This window comes from Brassica napus, chromosome A4, assembly GCF_020379485.1.
Source record: "Brassica napus cultivar Da-Ae chromosome A4, Da-Ae, whole genome shotgun sequence".
Lineage (NCBI taxonomy): Eukaryota > Viridiplantae > Streptophyta > Magnoliopsida > Brassicales > Brassicaceae > Brassica > Brassica napus.
Window position 1 is genome coordinate 6,124,632 of NC_063437.1, and position 24,689 is coordinate 6,149,320.

Consider the following 24,689-nt stretch of genomic DNA (forward strand, 5'->3'; position numbering starts at 1 on the left):
AATGGGAACATTCAAGTGTCTCCTCTCTAGAAAGGTTTTGTACTGGACTTAGGGATTGTATACATTTGGGTTCATGTAAGACAAATAATTAGTATATCGAAAATTATAGAGGTAGTATATATTTTATCTAAACTATCCTCGCGACATCTAAACTTGAAGAAGTCAAGAAGTTGCATGATTTCTGTAAAAAAGAAAAACAACTAAAAATAAAAATAAAAACCAAAAAATAAATCTAGACTAACCAAATTATAATTCGTACAAAAACACAACTAAAAACTAAACAATAAACAAGATTAACAGCTCTCGAAGTATGCAATAAGTGCTCATTTGAATTCAATACATAGCAGTTGATTCAAGCTTGAAGGTTAAGACCAAATCAACGAGGATATAAACTAGTGATTGATGCATCATCAGTGGACACTGTAAAAGACTTGCTCGCCGTAGATTGATCTGAATCAAGAGGGTCTTTGGGTCTAGTATGATCAAAAAACCCTGGTCGCCTGGGCACAGGTAAAGTCATAGTATTACTAGTGAACATCACCAATATGGTTGATAACGCTGGACGGTCTATAGGATCTTCTTGAACACATAAAAGACCGATATGGATGCATCGAACAACTTCACTCTTATTGCAATTATCTACTATAATTGGATCCACGAGGTCAACGGCTGTTCCATTATTCCAAAGCCTCCAAGCCTATAACATTAGTCAATCAATAAATTTCAACCATATCTTATATAAAAACTTGTAATTTGTCTTTAAACTTACATATGTGACCAAGTCATGTGAATTATTTGTCTCATCGAAGCTGGTGTTTTTCCTACCACTTATAATCTCAAGTACTAACACTCCGAAGCTATAGACATCAGACTTCATTGAGAACTGACCACGCATTGCATATTCCGGAGACATGTAACCACTGGAATCCACAACTAAACTTGAGTATGTTGGCAAATTAGTGTTTAAAAAAATCAACATAAAAGTAGCTGAGAAGAAGACTTACTAGGTACCCACTATTCTACTTGTATTTTCTTGGGTTTGGTCCAACCCAAAGATCCTAGCCATTCCAAAATCTGCAATTTTCGGATTCATATTCTCATCCAAGAGAACATTACTTGCTTTTAGGTCACGATGTATGATTGTAAGCCTTGAATCTTGATGGAGATACAGAACCCCCCGAGCAATTCCTCCAATGATATTGTATCGCCGAGTCCAGTCCAACTGCCCTCGCTTTACAGGGTCTGTGAACGTCCATGAGTTACAGTTAGATCCTAAGACTTGCCACTGCTCTGAGTTTCAAGAATGTTTAAATTATCAAAGAAACAAAGAAATGAAATAACTGACCGAAGAGGAAATAATTAAGGCTTTTGTTTGGTACATACTCGTAGACCAATATCCTTTCTTCTCGTTCTAAAGAAAATCCGAGAAGCCTGACCAGATTTCTGTGTTGAAGCTTTGCAACAAGAACAACCTCGTTCTTGAACTCTGTGTCACCTTGTTCTGATGATTTTGACAGTCTCTTCACAGCAACTTCAGTCCCATTCGAAAATATACCCTATCCAGTTTCCCCAGCATCATCTCGTTATACAAAGGTACTCACAACAAATTTCAATAAGAAGTAACAAACCCCACGCACGTTTAAGAATTAATACCTTGTAGACCTCGCCGAATCCACCTCGACCAATCTTATTATCTTCTGAATAGTCATTTGTTGCAGCTTGAATTGTTCTATAATCAAGTTGCAGCGAATCAATGGTTGTTATATCATCCGCTGTTGCACAATGAAATTCTTAGTAATGAGGAAAAAAGAGGCTGATCAATGAGATTAAGTCAACCCAGAAAGATTAGTAATCACTTGAATCTTTACCATTATTAAATGTGAGTTCTGTCTCATTAGTCCTCTTTGCCCTCTTTGCTAGGAAACAATAACCAGCTATTAAAAGCAGAACAATCACTATAGTAGGCACAACAATGGCTACCACTAACACAGATGACCTCTCATTTTTTCCTGCGTCTGAAAAGTCATTTAAAAGATCAAATTCTGTCAAAATGGAAGAAATTCTGCATTGCAAAATAAGGGGAACAAGATAAATGATAGACAAAGAACTCTGAAATTCAATTAGAAGGACAACATTCTTCTAGACAATATGGATAGTCAGGGAAAAAAGAGGTTGAACACTGATCAAATAATAGTAGTAGCAAAGAACAAATCTTAAATTTTTGTCAAGAAGAAACATTTTTACATTGGTATTGTTAATTTGGATAAATTATGAAAACTTACGCCTTGAAACATGAAAAACATAGGAGTAGATAGAGCTCTGACCTGGCCGGGGAGGAGTAGAAACAGGCGGCGATAGTGGTGCTTGAAATGTGTTAGCGATGGATTCGTTGAAAAATGGGTACAACTCGTATCTTGAATTACAGCTCGGTAAAAGAAGTCTCGACCCAGTCTTGTCAGTGTGTAGTTGATTGATGGACGTTTCCAAACACCGCGAACAGTCTTGTGTTGACAGATCGGGGGTGCACTGAACAAGTCCATATACACTCTGAACCTCAGTAAAGTTGGTTCGTCTCGCACCCAGTTTTTTGAAACTAGTAGCGGCATCTGTTGCGGCTTGTTTCATCAGGGCTAAAACCAAATCTCGGAAGCTCCGTTGTTGGTCAGGTGGAATAGTAATAACGCTGGACAAGGGATATCCTCCATCGGTTCTTAGGTTCGAGAGAATATTGTGGTCAGAGTATCTGAGCATACAGTCATCGTAATAGAGCACGACATCTCTCTGAGTTGGACACCGCCTTAAGGATTCGTTGACGGAAAAGGTAACGCAGTTACGGCAAACTTCTCCGGAGACGTCTCCGCGGCAAAGGAAAAGTCCGGTGACTCTGGCTGGGTCTTGACCCGCTGTGGAGTTTTGGAATCCGGTGGAGTGTGAAGCGTTGCTGGAAGAGAGGAAAGACAAAAGAGTTACGAGATTGTTATAGTAAGTGCTGTTCCTTGAGTACGTTGTTGTATTCGGACAAAAAAAGTATAAGAGGGAAGGACTCTGAGCAGAAGCTCTAAAGCTAGAGAGGAAGGAAAAAAGGAAAACAAAAAAGAAAGAAGTTGGAAAAGACATCGTTCGACTTCTACTATTTGGGTTTCTCACATCATGGAGCTCCATTTATATGGATTTATTTTGATTCTAGATAACAAACTTGTTTTTATCCCAACTTTTTGTTTCTTTTTTTTTTTGCTTTTATTGTTGGGACAATTTCGAGGCAACTCTTCTGATGCTCCTAAAAGCAAGAGCATCAGTGAACCCCCCTTTGGGGTTCATCTTCTTAATTTTTTATTATTAAATTTTTTATTTTTTCCATTTTGATTTTTTTTTTTTTTTTTAAAAGAAAAATTGACCAATCGCGGGCCGCCACGTGTCGTTGGGCCCGTGCTACAGTGATGAACTTTAGGAGAGAGGGTATCATGCAGAAGAGGTGAGAAGGGGCGAGTTCATCACTTTTGCTTTTTTTAATATTTTTTTTCTCGTAAAACGTGTGAACCTCCCTCCTAAACCTCTAATACGCTTGCTCTAAGTCTCATAACTCAATCTCCCAAGGATCTAGTTTATTGTTTTTTAATAAATTAATTTATTTTTAGTGTCAAAATTAAAACATTTACTGTTTTGCCTCTTTTATTTTATAACATAATCTAATAAAATGAAGCCGCCTATAGTTTTTCTTTTCATTTTCTTCTCTCCTTCTTTTTTGGTTTTTCTGTTTCTTTTCTCTGCAATTTTCTTGTTCTTTTCTGTGAAAATCACTTCTCTTCCTTCTTCTTTCTTCATAACCTGTCGTCCTCCATGGATACCGAACAAAACCTTCAATTTTCCATAGATACCGAGCATAAGATATCAAGAACGGTGACGGCTCAACCTGATTTGATGAGAGATTCTGAGTTTTTTCTTTTCGATTTAGGATTGTAAATTAAGATTCTGGATTTTGTATGATTAGGGTTCTTCTTGTTCTCTATAGATCTGGGTTTTTATGATTTTGGGATTTTATTGTTCTTGTTCCCCTTTGCAAAGTATGTTTTGTGTTCTTTATTTATTTTCTTCAGATCTGGATCCAGTATAACTCAGTATTACTAACTCAGTCAAATTTGGTATAACTAACTCAGTAGTACTTAGTATTATGCAGTAGAACTTAGTCGAACTCGGTATAACTAACTTAGAGTAGTACTAGTAATACTTAGTAGTACTCAGTACAATCGGTATAACTCGGTATAACTACACTCGGTAGTACTTAGTATAACAAATTATAAGCTGGTATAACTCGGTATATACATTCAGTAGTACTCAGTATAACTTAACATCAATACTACCCAGTAGAACGAAATATAACTCAGTACAACTAAGTAAAACTATACAGTATAATGTAGTATCCAAAATTTGGAAAATTTTGAAATTTTGAAAATTTCAAAATTTGAATTTCAAAATTTTTATGATTTAAATTAATAATTTCGAAAATGAAAAGGGCGAAATTGGATATTCATGTTTCATTAAAGCAGTGAGGGTATATGAGATTTGAGAGCCCCATAGGAGATTGTCTCTAGAGATATGGGGGCATGAGAGAAGTTGGCTTGACAATTTCTCAAATGACGCTCCAAAGGATGATTTTTTTCTAATATGGATCCAAACCTTCCTTTTTATTTTCAATTTAAATAAAAAATAAAGCAAAATAACAAAAAACTCCTAAAAATTTAAACATATTTACTAACTCATGACATTACTATCCTACCCAAAATTCAACCCAGATTTTGACTCTAAACGTTACTCATTTATAACGATAACTCCCCAAATCAAAATATAATCTCCATTTCCATCCAATTTTCGTGTTCTTGTTTTTATCCCAACTTTTTAGTTTGATTTTTTTTTATCTGTAATTGATCAATCCATCATCATCCCCAATCTATTTTGTAACATCTGAAATGGAATTTCATATTCACTGTACGAAATTCACAACAACGAAGAACACATAGTATTACTAATACAACTTATACAATTAAAACGAATGCAACTAGTATGAACAAAATATGTATAACTAGTACAACTAGAACATATATATATAGTATAACTGGTACAAATAAAACAAATATAATAAAATTAGTATAACTAACATGTGTATAACTAGTACAACTGGTATAACTATAACATGTATAACTATACAACTTTACAACCTTTGTCCTGATAACTTATAAACAGAGCTTTTATTATGCTAAATCACTGTTTAGTTAATGGGCATTTGAGATTATGTGATGTGATAATGATTTTTTCTACTAGTTCTACTACTTTTTTTTTAAATATCTTCATTTTTTTTGCTCCCAAAGCAGAAAAAAGCAATTGCGACCTTGAGCGGTGAAAATGTTGCAATAAGAGAGGATTCATGGTTAGTCAATGTTTTGAAGTGCTTACGCTTTGCTCAACTGGATTGTTGTTTTGTATTTCATAGCTAAAAAAGCATAGGTGGAGACAAAAAAACACAATTAGAAACACCCAATTAATAACAAATTAACAACCGCCGCAAGAATAAAATCATATTCTTGAAAACTTTAAACAAAATTGATGATTTTTTATCCACATAGACCAATTTGAATATTTGTTTGCTTATTTTAGACATGTAAAAAAAATTGCGTCAGTTGTATTACTTCTATATATTTACCTACCAGATATCATATATTATGGAGTCAATAATTTTGTTAAAATCCTCCGGTTTTACGTTTTTCAAAATAGTGTGGATAACCAAATACACAACCAATAAAAATATAAAGTAGATCATGTAAAGTTATGTGATTGTGTAATAATCTTTTAAAAATAGTCAAAAAGTCAAAACAATTAGGAGAGAACTTTCTGACAACTTATCAGTTTTAGTTATTTGATTGTTATTTCATATGAAATACCCATTTAGTTTTGTAAATTTTTAAAAAAGATAAAGTTGTACTAGTTATACTAGTACTAAAGTTTGCAATATAATGGAAAGGCTATTTAACCACATTATTTCACAATTAAATTAGATAGTAGATTCGGTTTTACCAATTTTGTCGTAGCTATACATATCCACTATTTAATCATGTTGGCCATTGGTGTTAGTGGCCAAAATAAATTCATCTATGTTTTCCTAGACATTCACTCTGCGTCCACATCCACAAATTCAATCCTTGTTGAAGTCCTCACAGCGTATTCCACGCAATATGTCCTTCACAACAACAATCAGATTTACCAATCATACGGCAAAAAGAAAATCTATTCCTGCACATTATGCACGGGCCTAAGGTCAGACCCCATTGCTTTCTATGTTTTTTTTTAATTTCCAAACCTCTTCTTCAAATAATTTTGCCCAATTTGATTTGGGATTTACAAATTAGGGTTTACCCAACGTCTTAGCTAAGGTTAACGCCGTCCCTCATCAATATTCCAATGGGTTCCTCTAGCTCGTCATCCACGGCCTATATCCGGAGAAAAACAGTTAGTATACCATCTCATTGTTGGTGTGGGGCTAATCTCACCACATCCGCATCTCTAACCAAAGAAAATCAGAGCCATCGCTTCTACTTGTGTGAATTAGGCATCCAGGTTTGATAAGACTCTAAATCTCTTCTATGATCAAAAGGTATTTTGTTTGTTTGCCAATAATCTGGACCCAGACCCACTGCCTCTAAAGCACAGCTTAAAACCATGCATCCCACATCCATATTTCTGCACAACTACATTTTTTTGCTGAACAGATACCAATATATGACCCGATGATTACATAATGGGAACACAAACATTAGTTTTCGAGACAACTTTAACATCCATACTTCAAATCCGAAATGTCATCAACACCAATACAAATTGGATAACAAAATACAGGACACACAACCCCATGAACATTCACCTAAACCATTACAATCTCAAAAAACCAAAAAAAACCGACTTCTTTAACTCAAAGAACCCTTTATATTGGGTTGGAGCAATGCGTGCGATTAGGTCCTTCTCCCCTACATCTGCCACATTTCTTAGGAACCAGTTTCTTCTTTGGTGCCTGCAACAAACAAATAAATTCAAACCAACTTTAATAACTCCTCCAAAGAAACTAAGTCAAAACCAAAAAGCAAAGTAAGTTTGGTTCCCACTAAATGGACATAATTAAATTAATATACTTCCAGGTCTCATTTCGCAAGACATATGGCATTTTGGTCCGGAAATCACCTTGGGAAGCCATAATGTATCTTTCCAGCAGGATGTGTCTTATGATGTTAAAAACGTTTATATCATTGTTTTAAAAAAATTACTATTCACAAGGAATAATTTTTCTTTTTTATTTTTTCTCATTCTTTTTTTTTTAGAGAAATATAGAACAAAATTATTCTTTGTTAAATTTAAAAAAGAACATGCATTTTTCATTCATACTATTTTATTCATATATGTTTATTTTCTATTCGTTATTTTTATTTCCAAAACGGTTGCCAGTTGGAGCTTTGTGGAGTGAGAATTTAATCTGAAGTGCTTTGATAGCTTTATTAACAAAAATAAATTGCAACCATATTGCCCAGTTCCTATTTTCTATATCTTCTAGAAGTAAGTAGGGAAATACTAAAAAAGTAATAGATATGATTTTTTTTTTAATCAACATAATGGATATGATTCTGAACACATGTTACTTTGACCTTGATTAGTCGTCGTTTCTCGTTATAAATAGCATTCTTGATTGAATCTACAACAGTAGCGCATAAAGAAAGAAAAACAATTTCTTTCATATTAGGAGCTTCCTGACATTGGGAAAATCCTCCCAACTATGTCTTCGTGGGGCACTTTTTTCTTCCTTTCCTTTTTCTCCGTTTTCACTTGCATCAAAGTTTCTTCTCAAGACCTTACTCTCTTGTATAACTTTTGTCCAAATACGACAACGTATTCAAGGAACAGCACTTACTACACCAATCTCAAAACCCTTTTGGCTTCCTTTTCTTCACCCAACTCTTCCTACTCCACCGGGTTCCAAAGTGGTAAGGCGGGTCAAGCTCCCGATACCGTCACCGGACTTTTCCTATGCCGCGGAGATGTCTCGCAGGAAAGTTGCCGTAACTGCGTGGCCTTTGCCGTCAATGAATCCTTAACGCGGTGTCCGAATCAGAGCGAGGCCGTGCTCTATTACGATGAGTGTACGCTCAGATACTCTCACCGGAATATTCTCTCGACCCTGAGAACCGATGGTGGATATACCTTGCCTAACGTCAATAATATTCCACGTAATCAGCAAGACCGGTTCCGAGATTTGGTTTTGGCCACCCTGAACCAAGCGGCAACCAAAGCAGTGGCTAGTTCCCGAAAATTCGATGCGAGAAAAGTCAATTTTACTGCCTTGCAGAGTTTGTACGGACTTGTTCAGTGCACTCCTGATTTGACGGGGCAAGACTGTTTGCGTTGTCTGCAAACGTCCATCAATCAGTTACCCACTGAGAGAACTGGGGCAAGACTTCTTTTGCCTAGCTGTGGTTCAAGATACGAGCTTTACCCGTTTTACAACGAATCTGCTGTTACGACACAAACCAACTAAATACCATCCATACATATCATATGCATTTCACTTCCACCTGTCATTTTATTTCAATTTATCAAATAAAGTTGTGGTTCTTATGTTTTTGGACAAACCACACGTTTCCATTTCCTTTTGTGATTTCAGTTTGTAGGAGTTGGCCTCCAATATAATTTGATCAAGAAATAAATTCAGTTGAATTATCCATATGCAGTCACTATCCGTAGACATGCCATCTAAATGTTATTCTTCGGCATCTAAAAGTTATTCTTTTTTTTGTTCTTTCACAACTCAAAAAGAACCTTAAAGAAAGTTGGGAAAATTGTTTTTTTAGAGCAAAAAAATGATAACTATGTCCCTTTAAACTAATCTCATATACTTTATGTTCCATTAGGCTAATTATTTTTAAAATGACAATAATGCTCTTAAAATTGTAATTTTTAAATATAATAAATAATGAATTCGTTTTTTTGTTTTTTTTTTAAATCAATTTTTTTCAAAATATGAAAGTGAATATTCTCAAATACTTTTGTTTCCATATTTTTAGGAACTGATTTTTTATCCGTAGAATATAACTAATATGTAGAAATCGATTTCCACAGGTTTTTAGAATTATAATAATGTGTAGATTTTGATTTCGACATTTTTTAGATTTACAGTAAATCTGTAGAAGTCGGTTTCTACGTGTTTTAGATTTATACTAATGTGTAGATTTTGATTTCTAAAGATTTTAGATCGGTAGGTTAAGCGTGGAATGTGTATTCTAAATATTTTTAGAATACTCTTATTTATGTAGGTCACATATTCTAAACATTGTAGATTCAATGAAAAAAGTAGATTTCGTTTTCTACTTCGTAGAATGCCATTTCTACTTCATTTAGAACATAATCCGAAATTTATTATTTAAATATTTTTAGAACTGAAAAAAATACCACTAAGTTCATATAGGTATTTTATCAATAGTTACCATTTTTCCAAAAAAAATTTGTTTGTAAAAATATTTATTAAATTTATTTTGAAAAATATTAAAGGGTATTATAAACAGAATTGGCACAAAATAAGTATTAGTCTAAAAGGATATAGTTGTTATAAATCATGAGTGGATTGCTACTAACCAAGACAAGGAAGAACGGCCCATCAGGCCACGACCAGCCCAAGCCGCGGCCGCATCCGGAGGAGAGAGAGTCGGCCACACTTTGGCCGACTATAGATCTAGGATGTTTTCCTTTTCTCTTCATGTTTATCTTTAAGGAGTTTTTTTATTTCCTTTGTGTTTAGGATTTGTACTCTTTTCTTTTATCTCTTCTTTGTAACCCCTATACAAGGGAACACATTATTCAGAAATAAGACACATGAATTCCCCATTCTTTTACAACACGTTATCAGCACGATAGCCTCTAAAACCCTGAGACCAAAACAGAAACCTAAAAGCCTAAAACCGGCGACTCCATCTTAAACCCTAAACGTTCTCCGTCCGTTCTAAAACCTAGACGTCCTCAAATTCCCGAACGTCCTCAGCTCCCGATCGCGTCCTCAGCTCGCACCCGAGAAGAATGTGTCCGTCCTCAGATCGCGTCCGAGACACCTCGCGCCAGAGACAAGCTCGCGTCCGTCCTCAGCTTGCGTCCGACCCCGTCCGCGACCCGATAGGAGACAGCAAGCGTCCGTCCGTCTCATCTCAAAGTTTCATCCGTTCTTTGGTGGTCCGGTTCTAAACCTCTACAAACAAAGGTATACCGTGATCTGAAAACCTAGATAGAAATAAAACCCTAATCCATTATTATGGAAACTTTGTTCTTGATGAAACCCTATAAACTACATAATTAAAATCTACAAATCTCATAACTAGTAACATGAATGATTCCACTAGAACATGATTGATTGTTTAAATTGTTTCTGATCTGAAATTGAGAAACCCTAATGATGGAATCGAAAACCCTAAAACTAAGAAGCTAGAATCCGATTTAAAGTTGTTCTTGTTTGATTGATTTTTGATTGATCTGAGGTTTAGGATTGTTAGATTGATTGAAATAATCTGACCTAATATTCAAATCATTAAGGCCTTGAAACCTTAATCTAAGATTGCTAGAGTTTAGATTGAAAACCCTAGTTTTATAAAAGAAGTAAAACGGATTGATTAAAGTTATTACATGAATCTGAATATGGAATTGCATTCATACTGTTTTAATAATATCAACCAGCATGTAGATCACACAAACTTAAGATTGTTTGCATCAGTAGATCTTCATGGCCGTGTGGCCTTATGTTTGATAGCACCATGGTCGATTAGTATTGTTTGATTTCCATAAATGCATAAGACTTGTTGTGGCCGAGCTTGCTGATTATCATGCGGCCACATGATCACATTGTGAACCTGAAATTTGAATGATAATGTGATTCAGATGTCGAAAATAGCAAACAGAGACTATGCAGCCCTTAATCTCTCCGGAGACAACTACTTGCAGTGGGCGCTAGATACAAAGATCAGCTTAAGGTCAATGGGACTTGGTGATACTATCACCAAGGACAACAATGAGAATGAAAAAAATAGATACAGGGCTATAAGCTTTATACGCCATCATCTCATTGAAAGTCTGAAAGATCAGTACATGACAATTGAAAATCCACTAGACCTTTGGAATGCTTTACAGCATAGATATGATCACCAGAAAACGGTGTTACTCCCAAAGGCTAGGAATGACTGGATGAATCTCAGATTCTTAGATTTCAAGTCAATGGATGAGTATAATTCAGCCTTGTTCAAAACAGTTTCGATACTAAGGCTTTGTGGTGAAGAAGTAACCGAAGAGGAGTTGCTTGAAAAGACCTACACTACGTTCCATCAGTCGAACATGATACTGCAACAGCAGTACAGAGTGAAAGGTTTCGCCACATATACTGATCTGATCTCGTTCCTGCTCTTGGCCGAGGCAAACAATAAGCTTCTGATGAAGAACAGTGAAGCCAGACCTGTTGGAACAGCAGCATTGCCCGAAGCCCATGAGGTTGAAAAGAAAGATCCCAAAGAGTGCAACTACGCCCAAGATAATAGAAGATCACACGACAATGGCCGTGGTGGATACAAGAGGCGGGGCCGTGACAACTACTCAAACGGCCGAGACAACTACTCGACCGGCCAAAAAGGAAACCACAATAACCGTGGTCGTGGTTCCAATTACGGCCGTGGCCGAGGTAGTTATGGCTGAGGTCGAGGCGGCATATCCAAACCGCCTTACTCGACCAAGTCCGTTTGTCACAGGTGTGGGATGGACAACCATTGGGCCAAGAATTGTAGAACCCCTAAGCACCTATGTGAACTATATCAAGAGAGTCTCAAGAACAAGAACCCGGAGGCTCACATGGTTCACAATTCTGGATATGATGCTGATAATGAATCCGACTTTGCTAATGATGACCTAATGGATTTTGAGACTTCTGATTGTCTCAAAGACTAGATTTCAAATCACTTGTCTTATTGCTTTATGATTGCTTTGGTGTTTTTATTTTATTGTTTGGTGTTATGACTTTTATAATAAGAAAGTTTTTAAAGTTTTATAAAGTCTCTAAGATTAGAAATTTTATTACTTATAGAAATGAATGATGAAAAGAGTATACTTGTGGTGGATAGTGGCACAAGTCACACAATACTTAGAGACAAAAGATACTTCATGAATCTCATAATGCAAAGTGCAAAAGTACACACCATTGTGGGTGAGGCCAGCCTGATTGAAGGTCACGGCCAGGCCTATGTATTGATGCCCAAGGGCACTCATCTAGAGATCAAAACTGCCTTGTATTTCCCAAGCTCTAGAAGAAGCTTATTGAGTTTCAAAGACATAAGATTGAATGGTTTCCATCTTGAAACATGGAAAAAAGGAAACAAAGAATTCCTTAACATAATCTCGATCACCAAAGGCAATAAGAAGATCCTAGAGACCATACCTGCAATATCTACTGGTCTATACTATGCAAAGATCAGTATGATCGAGGCTAATGCCTCCGAGATATTCACTTTATGGCATAACCGCCTTGGCCATCCCGGAACAAGTATGATGCGAAAACTGATAATGAATTCACAAGGGCACACGTTCAAAGGAGTTGTCCCATATAATCTCACATGTGCAGCATGTGCACAAGGGAAACTCATAACTAGGCCATCACCAGCCAAAGTTAATAAAGAGACCTTAAACTTTCTGGAAAGGATTCAAGGAGACATATGCGGACCAATACACCCACCTAGTGGGACGTTTAGATACTTCATGGTCCTCATTGATGCATCGACCAGATGGTCGCATGTGTGTCTACTATCCACATGAAACTTGGCCTTTGCACGCCTGCTTGCTCAGATAATAAGACTGAGAGCAAACTTTCCAGATTTCCCTCTTAAGACTATACGTCTAGACAATGCTGGTGAGTTCACGTCCCAGGCGTTTAATGAATACTATATGGGGGTCAGTGTAGAACACTCCGTGGCACATGTACATACACAGAACGGCTTGGCCGAATCCTTCATTAAACGTATCCAGCTGATATCCCGGCCATAACTAATGAAATCTAGACTCCCGGTATCAGCATGGGGACATGTGGTTTTACATGCAGCATAACTGATTCGCATTAGGCCATCTAGTGAGCATAGATATTCACCATCCCAATTACTTACGGATCATGAGCCAGACGTGTCCCACATCAAAACATTCGGATGTGACGTCTATGTTCCAATTGCTCCACCACAGAGAACTAAGATGAGACCACAGAGGAGGATGAGAATATATGTAGGATATGACTCTCCAACTATTATAAAGTATCTTGAGCCGACAACCAGTGATTTATTTAAGGCCAGATACGCAGACTCACGGTTTGATGAGTTCACATATCCGACCTTAGGGGGAGATAATAGCCGGTTGATTAAAGAAATAGAATGGTCTCGACCATCAACATCTTGGCAAGATCCTCGGACTAGAGAATGTGATATGAAAGTCCAAAAGATTATACATATTCAAAAGCTAGCTAATCAACTGCCAGATACATTTGCTGACCCAAATAGAGTGACAAAGTCATATATCCCGGCTTGTAATGCACCCATAAGAATAGATGTCCAGAAGGGACAATGTCAAGTGGCTACAGAGTCTAAACAACGTTTGAAACATGGTAGACCAATTGGTTCCAAAGATAAACAGCCTCGGAAGTCCAAGAGAGGTGTTGGATCCGAGAGCATCAAGGAAACCGTCCAGGACATTGATGGACCGGCCGAGCCGACCAGGACGGTCGAGCCGAGTAGGCCGGCCACACCAGATGATCCGGCCGTTCCGCATAGTGAGGTTCGGGATGCTGGACTTCATGGGACACCAGGGCCGGACAGTCAAGAGATCTCTATAAACTACATGATGTCTGGAACACAATGGAACAGAAAAGATATCAACGTTGATGATATATTTGCATACAAGGTAGCACTTGAGATCATGGATATAGATGAGGATCTAGAACCCACATCCATACAAGAATGCATGCAGAGATCAGATTGAATCAAATGGAAAGAAGCTATAAACGTGGAGTTAGAATCATTGAGAAAGAGAGGCGTTTTTGGCCCTATAATCCGGACACCAAGTGATGTCAAACCAGTGGGATACAAATGGATCTTTGTGAGAAAGAGAAATGAGAAAGGAGAAGTAGTGAGATACAAAGCACGGCTTGTAGCACAAGGATTCTCACAGAGACCAGGAATAGATTATAAGGAGACTTACTCCCCTGTGGTGGATACAACTACATTGAGATACTTAATCAGTCTGGCCGTAAAAGATAAAATAGATTTACGCCTAATGGATGTAGTGACTCCATATTTATATGGTCCACTGGATAATGAAATTCATATGAGAGTTCCAGAGGGTATTGAACTCAATGAAAAGAAAGGTTCTCGAGAACAACATTGTATTAAGCTGAATAAAGCCTTATATGGTTTAAAGCAATCAGGTCGAATGTGGTACAACAGATTATCAGAGTACCTAGTGAAAGAGGGTTATAAGAACGATCCAATAAGTCCATATATTTTTATAAAGAAATTCGACAGCAAGGGCTTTGTGATAATGTCGGTTTATGTGGACGACCTGAATATAATAGGAACCCCTGGAGAGATTTCCCAAACAGTCGAATGTCTAAAGAAAGAATTCGAGATGAAAGACTTAGGAAAAACTAAGTTCTGTTTGGGACTACAGTTTGAGTATGTAGAGAAAGGAATCCTTGTGCATCAAAATACTTATACATAAAAGATACTCAAGCAGTTTAATATGGACCAGGCTCACCCCTTGTCGAGTCCTATGGTCGTGAGGTCCTTAGACCTAAAAAAGGATCCATTCGGACCTAAGAAGCCGAACGAGGAGACACTCGGGCCGGAGGTGCCTTACCTAAGTGCCATTGGGGCCTTAATGTACTTGGCTAGTCATACTAGACCGGACATCAGCTTTGCCGTAAGCTTACTGTCTAGATTCAGTTCATGTCCGACTTTAAGGCACTGGAATGGAGTGAAACATCTGTTAAGATATCTGCAAGGAACAAAGGATCTTGGTTTGTTCTATACCGGCCGGCCAGGAGAGAGTTTGGCCGGGTATGCAGACGCTGGGTACTTGTCCGACCCACATCAGGCTAGATCTCAAACAGGCTATGTGTTTATGCACAGTGGGGCTGCAGTATGTTGGCGTTCCACGAAGCAGACCTTAGTGGCCACATCTTCCAATCATGCCGAGATCATAGCCATGTATGAAGCAAGCCGAGAGCTTGTTTGGTTGAGGAACATGACCAGCCATGTCCTAAAAGAGAGTGGTCTGGCCGTGGGAAAGGAAAAGGAAGAGCCAATGATCATCTACGAGGACAATGCAGCTTGCATTGCTCAGCTCAAAGAAGGATACATTAAAGGAGATAGAACGAAGCACATCCTGACCAAGTTCTTCTTCACCCACGACCTGCAGAAGGCAAAGGATGTTCAAGTGGTTCAAGTTCGGCCAAGTGACAATTCAGCCGACCTCTTCACCAAGTCTCTGCCAACCTCAACGTTCAAGAAGCTGGTTCATCAGAATAGGAATGCGCCAGCTGAAGGATCTTCAGTGATGCCTTCATCAGGGGGAGTGTCGTGCGTTGTACTCTTTTTCCTGTCTACGGTTTCCATTTTTCCCACCTTGGGTTTTTGGTTTTCCTAGAGAGGTTTTAATGAGGCAACCTCGTGCATGATACAAACCCATATGGTTATAGCATCCAAGGGGAGTGTTATAAATCATGAGTGGATTGCTACTAACCAAGATAAGCAAGAACGGCCCATCAGGCCACGACCAGCCCAAGCCGCGGCCGCGTCCGGAGGAGAGAGAGTCGGCCACACTTTGGCTGACTATAGATCTAGGATGTTTTCATTTTCTCTTCATGTTTATCTTTAAGTAGTTTTCCAATTTCCTTTGTGTTTAAAGTTTATACTCTTTCCTTTTATCTCTTCCTTGTAACCCTATAAGGGAAGACATTATTCAGAAATAAGACACACAAATTCCCCATTCTTTTACAACAATAGTTATCATTTTTTTGCTCTAAAAAAACAATTTTTCCAAGAAAGTTTATAGAGAAAACAAGTTTCTATACAAAGATGTTCTAAAAGGGGACTGGAAGAATATTTTCTGTATTTTTCAAAAAAAAAAAAAAAAAAAAATTTTCTGTAAAACAAAGAAAGTTCAAAGTCTTAGAATCATTGAAAATCACATAGGCGCTTCAGCAGAGAACACAGAAGTATTATTTATCGCAATTTCCATAAATCATCCAAAAAGTTAAAATATAGAAAATATAAAACATTAAAAGAGTGGTAGACGGGTTGTCAATTGTGTGGACACAAAATAATAAGGCAGGAGTAGACAAAAGTGTAACGCCCCGCTAATGGTTTTCCATACCTGTCCATTTGGTCTATGGACCTCATGCCGTTCCGTTCAACGTGTGATGCGTTAACTTTTCCAAGGATCGTCGTTTATTGACTTTGCAATATGACGTATCTTCGTGTTTTGCTCTTATTCGCATAATATCACGAATCATTTTCTGATAGATAATCCATTTTTGTACTATTTTAGCTCTACCACACTTATCTCAGAAATTCTTTCTAGATGTGTGATCAAAAGATAAGTACACTTTGGTGACATAGATAGCCTAATCAATTTTTTTAAGTCCTTCCACATATAGCAGAACCTAAGATATTACAATTCCCTCAGTCTCACAGTACACAATGTCCTCGTTGCATCCCAGGATCATCATCCATGTTATTGTGAGCCTTCGTAGGATTCCACACTCTTCTGGATTCGGCCCTGATACCACTTGTAACGCACGATCGCCCACAGCTAATGAGCCTCCCATGACGGTCATTCGGTACATTCCATCTGACATAAGGTGCGCTAATTTTTCGGAGACTCGAAAGTCTTGTTTTCTCACCCTTCAATCACCACATGACATTTCTATGTGCTTTGGTCTCACTTGTACGATATCGTGAATCACTTCTTGATAAGTTACCTATGCTTCCACTACTTCAGCTTAAGCATGCTTAATTCAAGTGTTCTTTATGGATGTGTGACCAAAAAAATAAGTACAATTTTGCAATATAGGTAGTCAACTCAATTATCTTAAGCCCTTAAACAGACACCACAAACCATGATGTTACAAAAAAAAATATTTTGCCTCAAACATATAATTTTCATTCACCAAACACTTCAATACAATAGTTTGACCTCATTAACGATTTTCTTGGATGAATGTTAAATTTATTTAACTCAAAACTTTTTGTACAAATGATGTAACTTTGTTTAAAGTGAGACTTCTAAATTAAAACTGAAACCAAAGCTTGTTGGACCTTCTTACCTGTTTGCAAACAAAAATCTCAGGGATTTGTCAAATCTTCCATTTCCAGAGCCTTGGAGAGAGTCATTACGGTTTCAAACCAGCTTGTTGATGTAATTGCTTAAGCAGCCTTGGTCCTGAGGAGGTTCTCATTAAAGATTTAACCAAGGAAAAAATGAAGAGAATTAATATTACATATATATGATTACTAAATTGTTCATACGCTACCCAATGCATGCTTTATTGTACTTTTCCAAACTGCAAGAACGAGTTCACCAAACGAATCAGGATGAAACCATTTCTTACACACCCTAAACCGACCATGAAATACAAAAACATGATTATTCGGAAGGATAAAGACTCTAATCCTGAATTAAGAACTATAAGCACAATTGAGAGTCGCCAAATAATTAAAGTGAAAACTGTGGACTGGCGTTTCTTCACCAAAAGCGCATATATCCTGATTAGTCTACCCACCAATGAGCACCATTTCTTGATCCTTAGCCGAGGCCGGAACAGGAACATAGTCCGTAATGAAATAAAAACCGGGCTTCGAATTTAGCCATAGACCAGAACACGAAAAAAAGCTTCCAATAGTGTTGGTCTCGTACCACTGGTCTAAGAAAGGCGTAAGTACCAGTGCTGGGATGTAGAGAACCACAATGTTTCTTCAGAGAAGGCGACCCCTCCGGTAGACCACGCCATCATTCTGAACATTGCAAACATGCTGCCTCTGGGAACCAAAGAGCAAGACCATCTCCTTCCATTTGTCAATCTCTCTTTTGCCTGTCTCATGGCCAATCGATGGAAGATCCCGGAGGAATTTTCATGACATTTTCATGGTCACTAGATAACAGTTAACTGAAACAAGGTGAACACTAAAATTAAAACGTTTGGAATTCGCACAACAAAAAAAGGTGGATATTTTGACTAATTTTTGTGTCAAAATAGTTTGTCACAATATTGTGACTAATTGTTAACTAACTTGTGACCGAGTTATTATGTTACAAAATGGTAACTATTTGGTCATAATATTGTGACTGAATGTTAACTAACAAAATAATGTCACAAATGATGATGAATTAGAGACGAAAAAATTGTCATAATTGTTGCTATAAATTATGCGATCAAAATGTTATTAATTTTATGATTTCAATGCCTAAATTTATGCCATCAACGTAACTGTTATGAAAATCATATAATTTTTACATGTGATAAAATTAAGCAATAAAATAAAATATATATTAATCATGTAAAGAGTCCGTAGAACAATAATAGCTTAGCAATCTAAACTATTAAAACATGAGTACAAAATTAAAATAACCCTGAATTTTTCTAAAGAATTACAATTCTATGCCACTAAGATAATAACATTTATCTATTATATTAAAACAGAAGTCATGACTTATTTCATGTATGATATTTTAAAATGGACCATCCTTTAATTTTTTTAAATTAAATGAATTTGTATTCTTTAAGCGACATATTAATTGCATTAGAAATATCTTTATATTCACCAAAAGAATCAAGGTCTTTACATATGCAACTAACTTTTAAAATTTAACCATCAATATAATTGATTATAAATTGATATCTATTATTTATTTTACTAAAGACTAATATTACACAAAAACAATATAAACTCATAATATGTAGCGGACATATTGATTATAGGGCAATTGTCAATAATAGCATATTTTGAAGTTTATGTCTCAAAAATAGCACTAGAAGGAGAAAGTCACAAAAATGACATTCATTAAAGGGTAAAATATCCCTAATACCCTTGGTTTAAAATTAAATAAACAAACAAAAATAAATAAAAATAAATAAAATAAAAATAAAAAAAATAAAAAATAAAAAATAAAATTTTTTTTATAGTTTCAGATTATATGTTTTCAGATTCGAAATTTTTATAAATTTTTTTTTTTTGAAATTTTTTTTGAAATTTTTTTTGAAATTTTTTTTATTTTTTTTTCAAATTTTCTTTTTATAATTTAAAAATACATTTTGAAACTGTTTTTAAAATTTTTATTTTTTATTTTTTATAAAATTTTAAACCATAATTTCAAAACCCCACCCCTTAACTCTAAACCCTAAGGTTTGGATTAATTAACCCAAGGGGTATAAATGTATATTTACCTCTTTAATGAAACCTATTTTTGTGACTTTGAACCTTGAGTGCTACTTTGGGAACAAAAACTTGGTTTAGTGCTATCCTAGTCTTTTTCTCTTGATTATACACTACAACTAGGTGTCTTGCCCGCACATGCAGACCTAATCTTCTTATAGATATTTATTATTTTATATTTTGTTGATTCAAAACAATATGTTAAGTTATTATTTATATTCTTAACAAGTTTATACCAAACATAAAATAATTTATATATGACAGAAAATTTCATTAAAATATATATACTAATTATTGTGTTAAATTTTTTTAAACACTCATGTATTAGGAATGTTTTAGACTATATTTTTATAAAAATGTTTTTTCTTCATTAATATTTAATTATATATTGTTTTATATCTTAATTAATTATATATTGTTTTATATCTTAATTTTATAATAAAAATATTATTTAAAGATAACAACACAATATATAAGTATTATCTTATTTTTTAGAAATAAAAATTATTATTTCAAGATAACAACAAAATATATGAGAATTATCTTTTTAGAAATTTAATATTATTAATTTAAAATTCGTTTTTGGTTCAATTATTATATATAAAAATTTACTAAGGGTAACAACGACATTAACCAGTCTAACTTTTTAACGTGAGAGTTCGATTACAAATGTTTTTCTTCATTAATATTTAATTATATTGTTTTATATCTTAATTTTTATAATAAAAATATTATTTAAAGATAACAACACAATATATAAGTATTATCTTATTTTGTAGAAATATAAAATATTATTTCAAGATAAAAAAAAAATATATGAGAATTATCTTTTTAGAATTTAATATTATTAGTATGAAATTCGTTTTTAATTAAATTATTATATATAAAAATTTATTAAGGGTAACAACGACATTAACCATTCTAACTTTTAACGTGAGAGCTTGGAATCTAGTCTTTTTCTCTTGATTATACACTACAATAAGCATTTTCAAGATTATGTCTTTCACTCGTGGGTACGTGGCAACTAAATATAATCACTAAAATATTGATTTAACATCATTTGGTTAAATACCAAAATAACTAGGTTGATGTTTTGAATTTATTAGACCTTATACAAACTGTGCGTTAGTGGTGAAGTAACCTTTATTTCATTACTTTGATTTGTGATGATATTAATTTGATCTATGATGATATTACTTTGATCTAGGTTAATAACATTTCATATAGTTTCAAATCTAACAAATTTTTAAAATACTTCAGTTTCTGTTTATTTAGTTAATAATTATCTGAAACATTATAAACAATATATATATATATATATATTGAAATATAATAACCTAGATATAACTTAATTAATTATATTAGCAAACATAAAAAGTAAAAATAATACCCGAGATCTAGTTCACGATTAAAGTAAATTAATTTATTATCTAATTTAATATAGAGGTATACGCTTAGCCTTCTGCACGAAAGAGGCTTTCATGATGGAAGCGTTGAAGAACTTCAGAATTAATTTATTATCTAATTTAATATAGAGGTAATGCTGCTCGTAGATAGAAGAACGGTGAGTTCAGGGGAAACCTGGTGTCCAATTAGATTTATGGATAAACCATGTGGAACTTGGATTAAGTTTGGTGATATGCGATTCTGATTTCAAGGTTATGTCCACTTTAGAATGTATGTTGTGGTTCACGAGAATCTTCAGATTCCAAGGGTTATCTCGAATTCAGAATCATACTATTTTAAACGTTTCAATTTAAAAGTATGATTATAAGATGATTGCATTTGCTGGTTTTATTTTCGATGTAAAGATGTTCAGTTGACCATGGACGTTGGGACAAAATCAATTTCATCTCTTTGTTAAGAGAAAGGTTTTGACGTTTTGTCTCATGTCTTGGTTCTCTCTCTCTCTCTTTGTTTCTAATGGTTATATATTTTTTTCTTTTTTGGTTCAGGTATGCTTAGCCAACGAAATTTACAAAATGTTAAGAGGGTCAGAAGTCCTCGCCAGTGGAAGAAATCAGGTTTGCTCTTTGGCTTCTTATTTATACATTGCTTGCCGGCAAGAGGACAAGACAAGATCCATTAAGAGTACCAAAAAATTTTGGTTTATTTGTATATATGTATGTTAGACTGTTAGTCACTGTTCTTCTTTTCTTTCTTAACTCATGCCACTTTTACAAAAGAATAAATAGTCAAACAGTTGGCAGTTGGAGCTTGAAACCGGACAATCTGTTGAAATGGGAACCATCCACGCCGGAGATTTTATGGTGAGTTCTTCTTAAATCAAGTGCTTTTGGCTTCTTATTTGTGGTTTTAACTTTCCTGGTTGGAAACGGTGAAAGCGGCTCAAGAGTCTGTGCAGAAGTTAAAGGAGTTCAATATAAGGTTACATCATTAACCACTACTGTCTTATCGTTTTTTATGTTTTTGTCGTTTTTATGATTATTCATACATGGAGCTTTAACCCTTTGGTTGCAAGACGAGTCACATACCTATTGCAGCAGAAGTTATAAACAACACAGCTCTCTGATTAGAAGAAGCCTCTTCGAGGTCTGTTCTATACACATTTTCTATACTTGAATGTTATAGCATCAGAAATTCACTTAAAACAAACAATCTCTGATATTGAACTCCTTGCAGGTGTATTGGTGGCAACTGGACTAGCGGAAGATGTATAAGCCGGAAAACCGGACTGACATAAACGATAAAATAAGAAAGGATGTTAAGGAAATATACGAATGTAAAGACAAATACAATAATGATAAGAAATCGTATTCGCAAAGAGACATGGAGTCGAGATATGATCTCTTTCCTTAACTCAAAATATTCGCTCCGTTAGTGAGACAGAACTGTACGAATATAGAGTCCCAGGATAAAACCATGGCAGACGAATCACGCCTCACCCGTGATCGTCCTATCGAACTATAAACTCTACGAAACACTCTCGCAATATAGACTTACGTAGAGGGATTTTTGCTGTTGGATTTCGATTCGGAAAAAGGTTAAGAAATAAAGGAAGAGGAGAGACGATATTTAAAGAAACGGAGACGACCCACTTCCTGCAACAGCTGCTGCACGTGGGCGAGAATCTCGCGGAGATCGAGGGAAGTTGAGTTCCGAAACTTCTTCCTCAAGACTCTCTGTTATCTCGTTTAAAATTTTCGAGAGGATAACATGCATGACGTTTTTATTTTCTAGACAAACTACTTGTCGTTTTAAATAAAATTGTATGCTATTTTTTCCTGAAATAAATGGCAAAACGTTGAGCTTAACTTGGTCCAAAAAAAATACTTCTTATTTTGGCCCTCCACCCAAGCCTACGCCGAGTCGAGCCGGCCGGACGGCGGCGGTGCGCGCGTGGGGAGCCTTCTCTCCCCTTGAACTGTTTAACCTCTCATAGCATGAAGCCATATATATATAACTCAACATTGAGTCTCCCAACCGATGTGGGACTTTACTCAGTTTCTTCATTAAAGCCAAAAGGCTTTTTATTAACTCGTAGACCCATTTCTCTTTAATTCTTGCCTTATATTATTTTACCCATTTGGTTTGATAATTTAGGCCCAACAGAAGAAACTATAAGAAACTCTTACATAGATCTCTACCCTCACTTTTCCAAGATCAAACCTGCAGATGGAAAATTTTGAACCCTGGCCAGAATGTCTTTTTTTTCTTTTTTTGGACAAACCCTGGCCAGAATGTCTAATATAGCTTTTGCCAGTGCCTTTTGAAAATCTCTACTGTGTTGCATTGGGGATGAACAATTGTTACCTTAACTATGAATCTATGAGATTGGGGGGTATTTCCAACAGCAGGTGAGGGATTTAGTATTCCTAAACTTCTCCCCACAAGGAGTGGCACTTTCAATTGTTTAGAGTCTTTCTATGTCAAGCGGATATATCAGTGGCAACTTGAGTTGCCGAAGAAATTATAGTAAACTCTTACAAAGATCTCTACCCTCACCCTCGAAGTAGTCCTATGTAATTATATCTTGTTTAAACTTTAAAGTCTTTTCCAAGAGTTTATTTCCTTAGAATTGTATTAAGTAATCGCACTTCTACATATGCTGTGAAAAATATTACAAATTGTTTAGGTTGAGATTATAAAATTTTATTAATTTTTTTGTATAACTAATTTAAATTTGAAATTTAAATTCCAAAACAAATTTAAACCCATACATGACTGGATTAATTAAACAAAAATTGTAATTTTTATCAAACATAACAATTATATAAGATGAGTTTGATGAACAAAAATAGATTATACATGTTAAATAATTTTATAAATATATTGAATATTAATACTACAAAGAATAATTGACGTAGTTTCTAAAAATATATAATTAAATAAAAATTGAAAATGTAATGTATGCAAACTGTAGAAATATAATTTTAATATATTTTGAGGATACTTTCTCTGTTTGATTATTTATTGTACCAAACCTTTGCCATAAAATATAGATATACATTATAAACTCAAAACCAAATACATTTAGACATATTTAAAATAAACATAATATATGTGTGACGCAAACTTTAGATAATCAATCTATTTTAAAATATACTAGATACTGACCCGCCCTTTTAAAGGGCGGGTATTCTATCTATTAAAATATCATTTTTCAATTTTAATATTATTTCTAATTAGATGTGTTTCAATATTTTATTATCTAATATGGTTTTATTTTTATAAATTGTAATTCTAATTAGTGCGAGTATGTGTTTGAATAGTTTATTATCTAATATGGTTTTTATTTTTATAAATTGTAATGTAATTTATTTGTTATTAGTAAAACTGTGTTTACACATATAGGACTGCAAATCCGTTGTTTGTTTAATTCTTAAATATATCACATATATTAATTTGTTTATTTCTTAAATGTATAATCTCAATAAAAATAAAACAGGTTTTTTATGATTTTAAATATAGATATTTTACACAAATTGGCATAATGGGTTAATATATTTGTTTATCTCTTAAATGTATAATTCCTGTATAAAAAATAAAACAATCTTTTTAATGATTTTCACTAAATATATTTTAACCAAAATAGCCTAATGGGTTAACAACGGTTCAATTTGGACTTATCCAATGGGCTTTAAATTTCTGTAGATCATTAAAGATATTAGAAAAAGTTATGGTATATTTTGTAATTTTTAAAAA

The 24,689-nt window shown here is 34.9% G+C and overlaps 3 protein-coding genes across 5 annotated transcripts; 2 read left to right on the forward strand and 1 right to left on the reverse strand.

The window, feature by feature from the left end:
- Window positions 1-213: 213 nt before the first annotated feature.
- Window positions 214-3,204, reverse strand: LOC106445798 (cysteine-rich receptor-like protein kinase 10). Of its 3 annotated transcripts, XM_013887433.3 has the most exons (7): window positions 2,325-3,204; window positions 1,869-2,015; window positions 1,654-1,772; window positions 1,346-1,556; window positions 1,005-1,242; window positions 770-920; window positions 214-697 (listed from the first exon to the last, which is right to left on the reverse strand). In XM_013887433.3, exons 1-7 carry the CDS (start codon window positions 3,160-3,162, stop codon window positions 377-379), a joined length of 2,025 nt encoding a protein of 674 aa, XP_013742887.2. In that variant the 5' UTR covers window positions 3,163-3,204; the 3' UTR covers window positions 214-376. The 3 variants fall into 3 exon arrangements, with proteins under 3 accessions (XP_013742887.2, XP_048633265.1, XP_048633266.1); XM_048777308.1 differs by lacking the exons at window positions 214-697; window positions 770-920 and having other exon boundaries at window positions 1,034-1,242; window positions 1,384-1,556; window positions 2,325-3,180; XM_048777309.1 differs by lacking the exons at window positions 214-697; window positions 770-920 and having other exon boundaries at window positions 1,034-1,290; window positions 1,384-1,556; window positions 2,325-3,180.
- A 4,407-nt stretch (window positions 3,205-7,611) lies between these two features.
- LOC106445797 (cysteine-rich receptor-like protein kinase 10) lies at window positions 7,612-8,755 on the forward strand. The gene has a single exon (XM_013887432.3). The coding sequence runs from the start codon at window positions 7,811-7,813 to the stop codon at window positions 8,567-8,569; it is 759 nt and encodes a 252-aa protein (XP_013742886.2). The 5' UTR covers window positions 7,612-7,810; the 3' UTR covers window positions 8,570-8,755.
- A 2,291-nt stretch (window positions 8,756-11,046) lies between these two features.
- LOC106448162 lies at window positions 11,047-12,003 on the forward strand. The gene is made up of 2 exons (XM_048778089.1): window positions 11,047-11,740; window positions 11,876-12,003. Exons 1-2 carry the CDS (start codon window positions 11,047-11,049, stop codon window positions 12,001-12,003), a joined length of 822 nt encoding a protein of 273 aa, XP_048634046.1.
- The last annotated feature ends 12,686 nt before the right edge of the window (window positions 12,004-24,689 follow it).

Coding starts and splice junctions, on each gene's coding strand:
- LOC106445798 (XM_013887433.3), bottom strand. CDS start 3,162: ATGGAGCTCCATGATGTGAGAAACCCAAATAGTAGAAGTCGAACGATG. Junction 1,773..1,868: donor AGAACTCACATTTAATAATG/GTAAAGATTCAA, acceptor ATTGTGCAACAG/CGGATGATATAACAACCATT. Junction 1,243..1,345: donor CCTTAATTATTTCCTCTTCG/GTCAGTTATTTC, acceptor GGACGTTCACAG/ACCCTGTAAAGCGAGGGCAG.
- LOC106445797 (XM_013887432.3), top strand. CDS start 7,811: ATGTCTTCGTGGGGCACTTTTTTCTTCCTTTCCTTTTTCTCCGTTTTC.
- LOC106448162 (XM_048778089.1), top strand. CDS start 11,047: ATGGGACTTGGTGATACTATCACCAAGGACAACAATGAGAATGAAAAA. Junction 11,741..11,875: donor CAATTACGGCCGTGGCCGAG/GTAGTTATGGCT, acceptor AACTATATCAAG/AGAGTCTCAAGAACAAGAAC.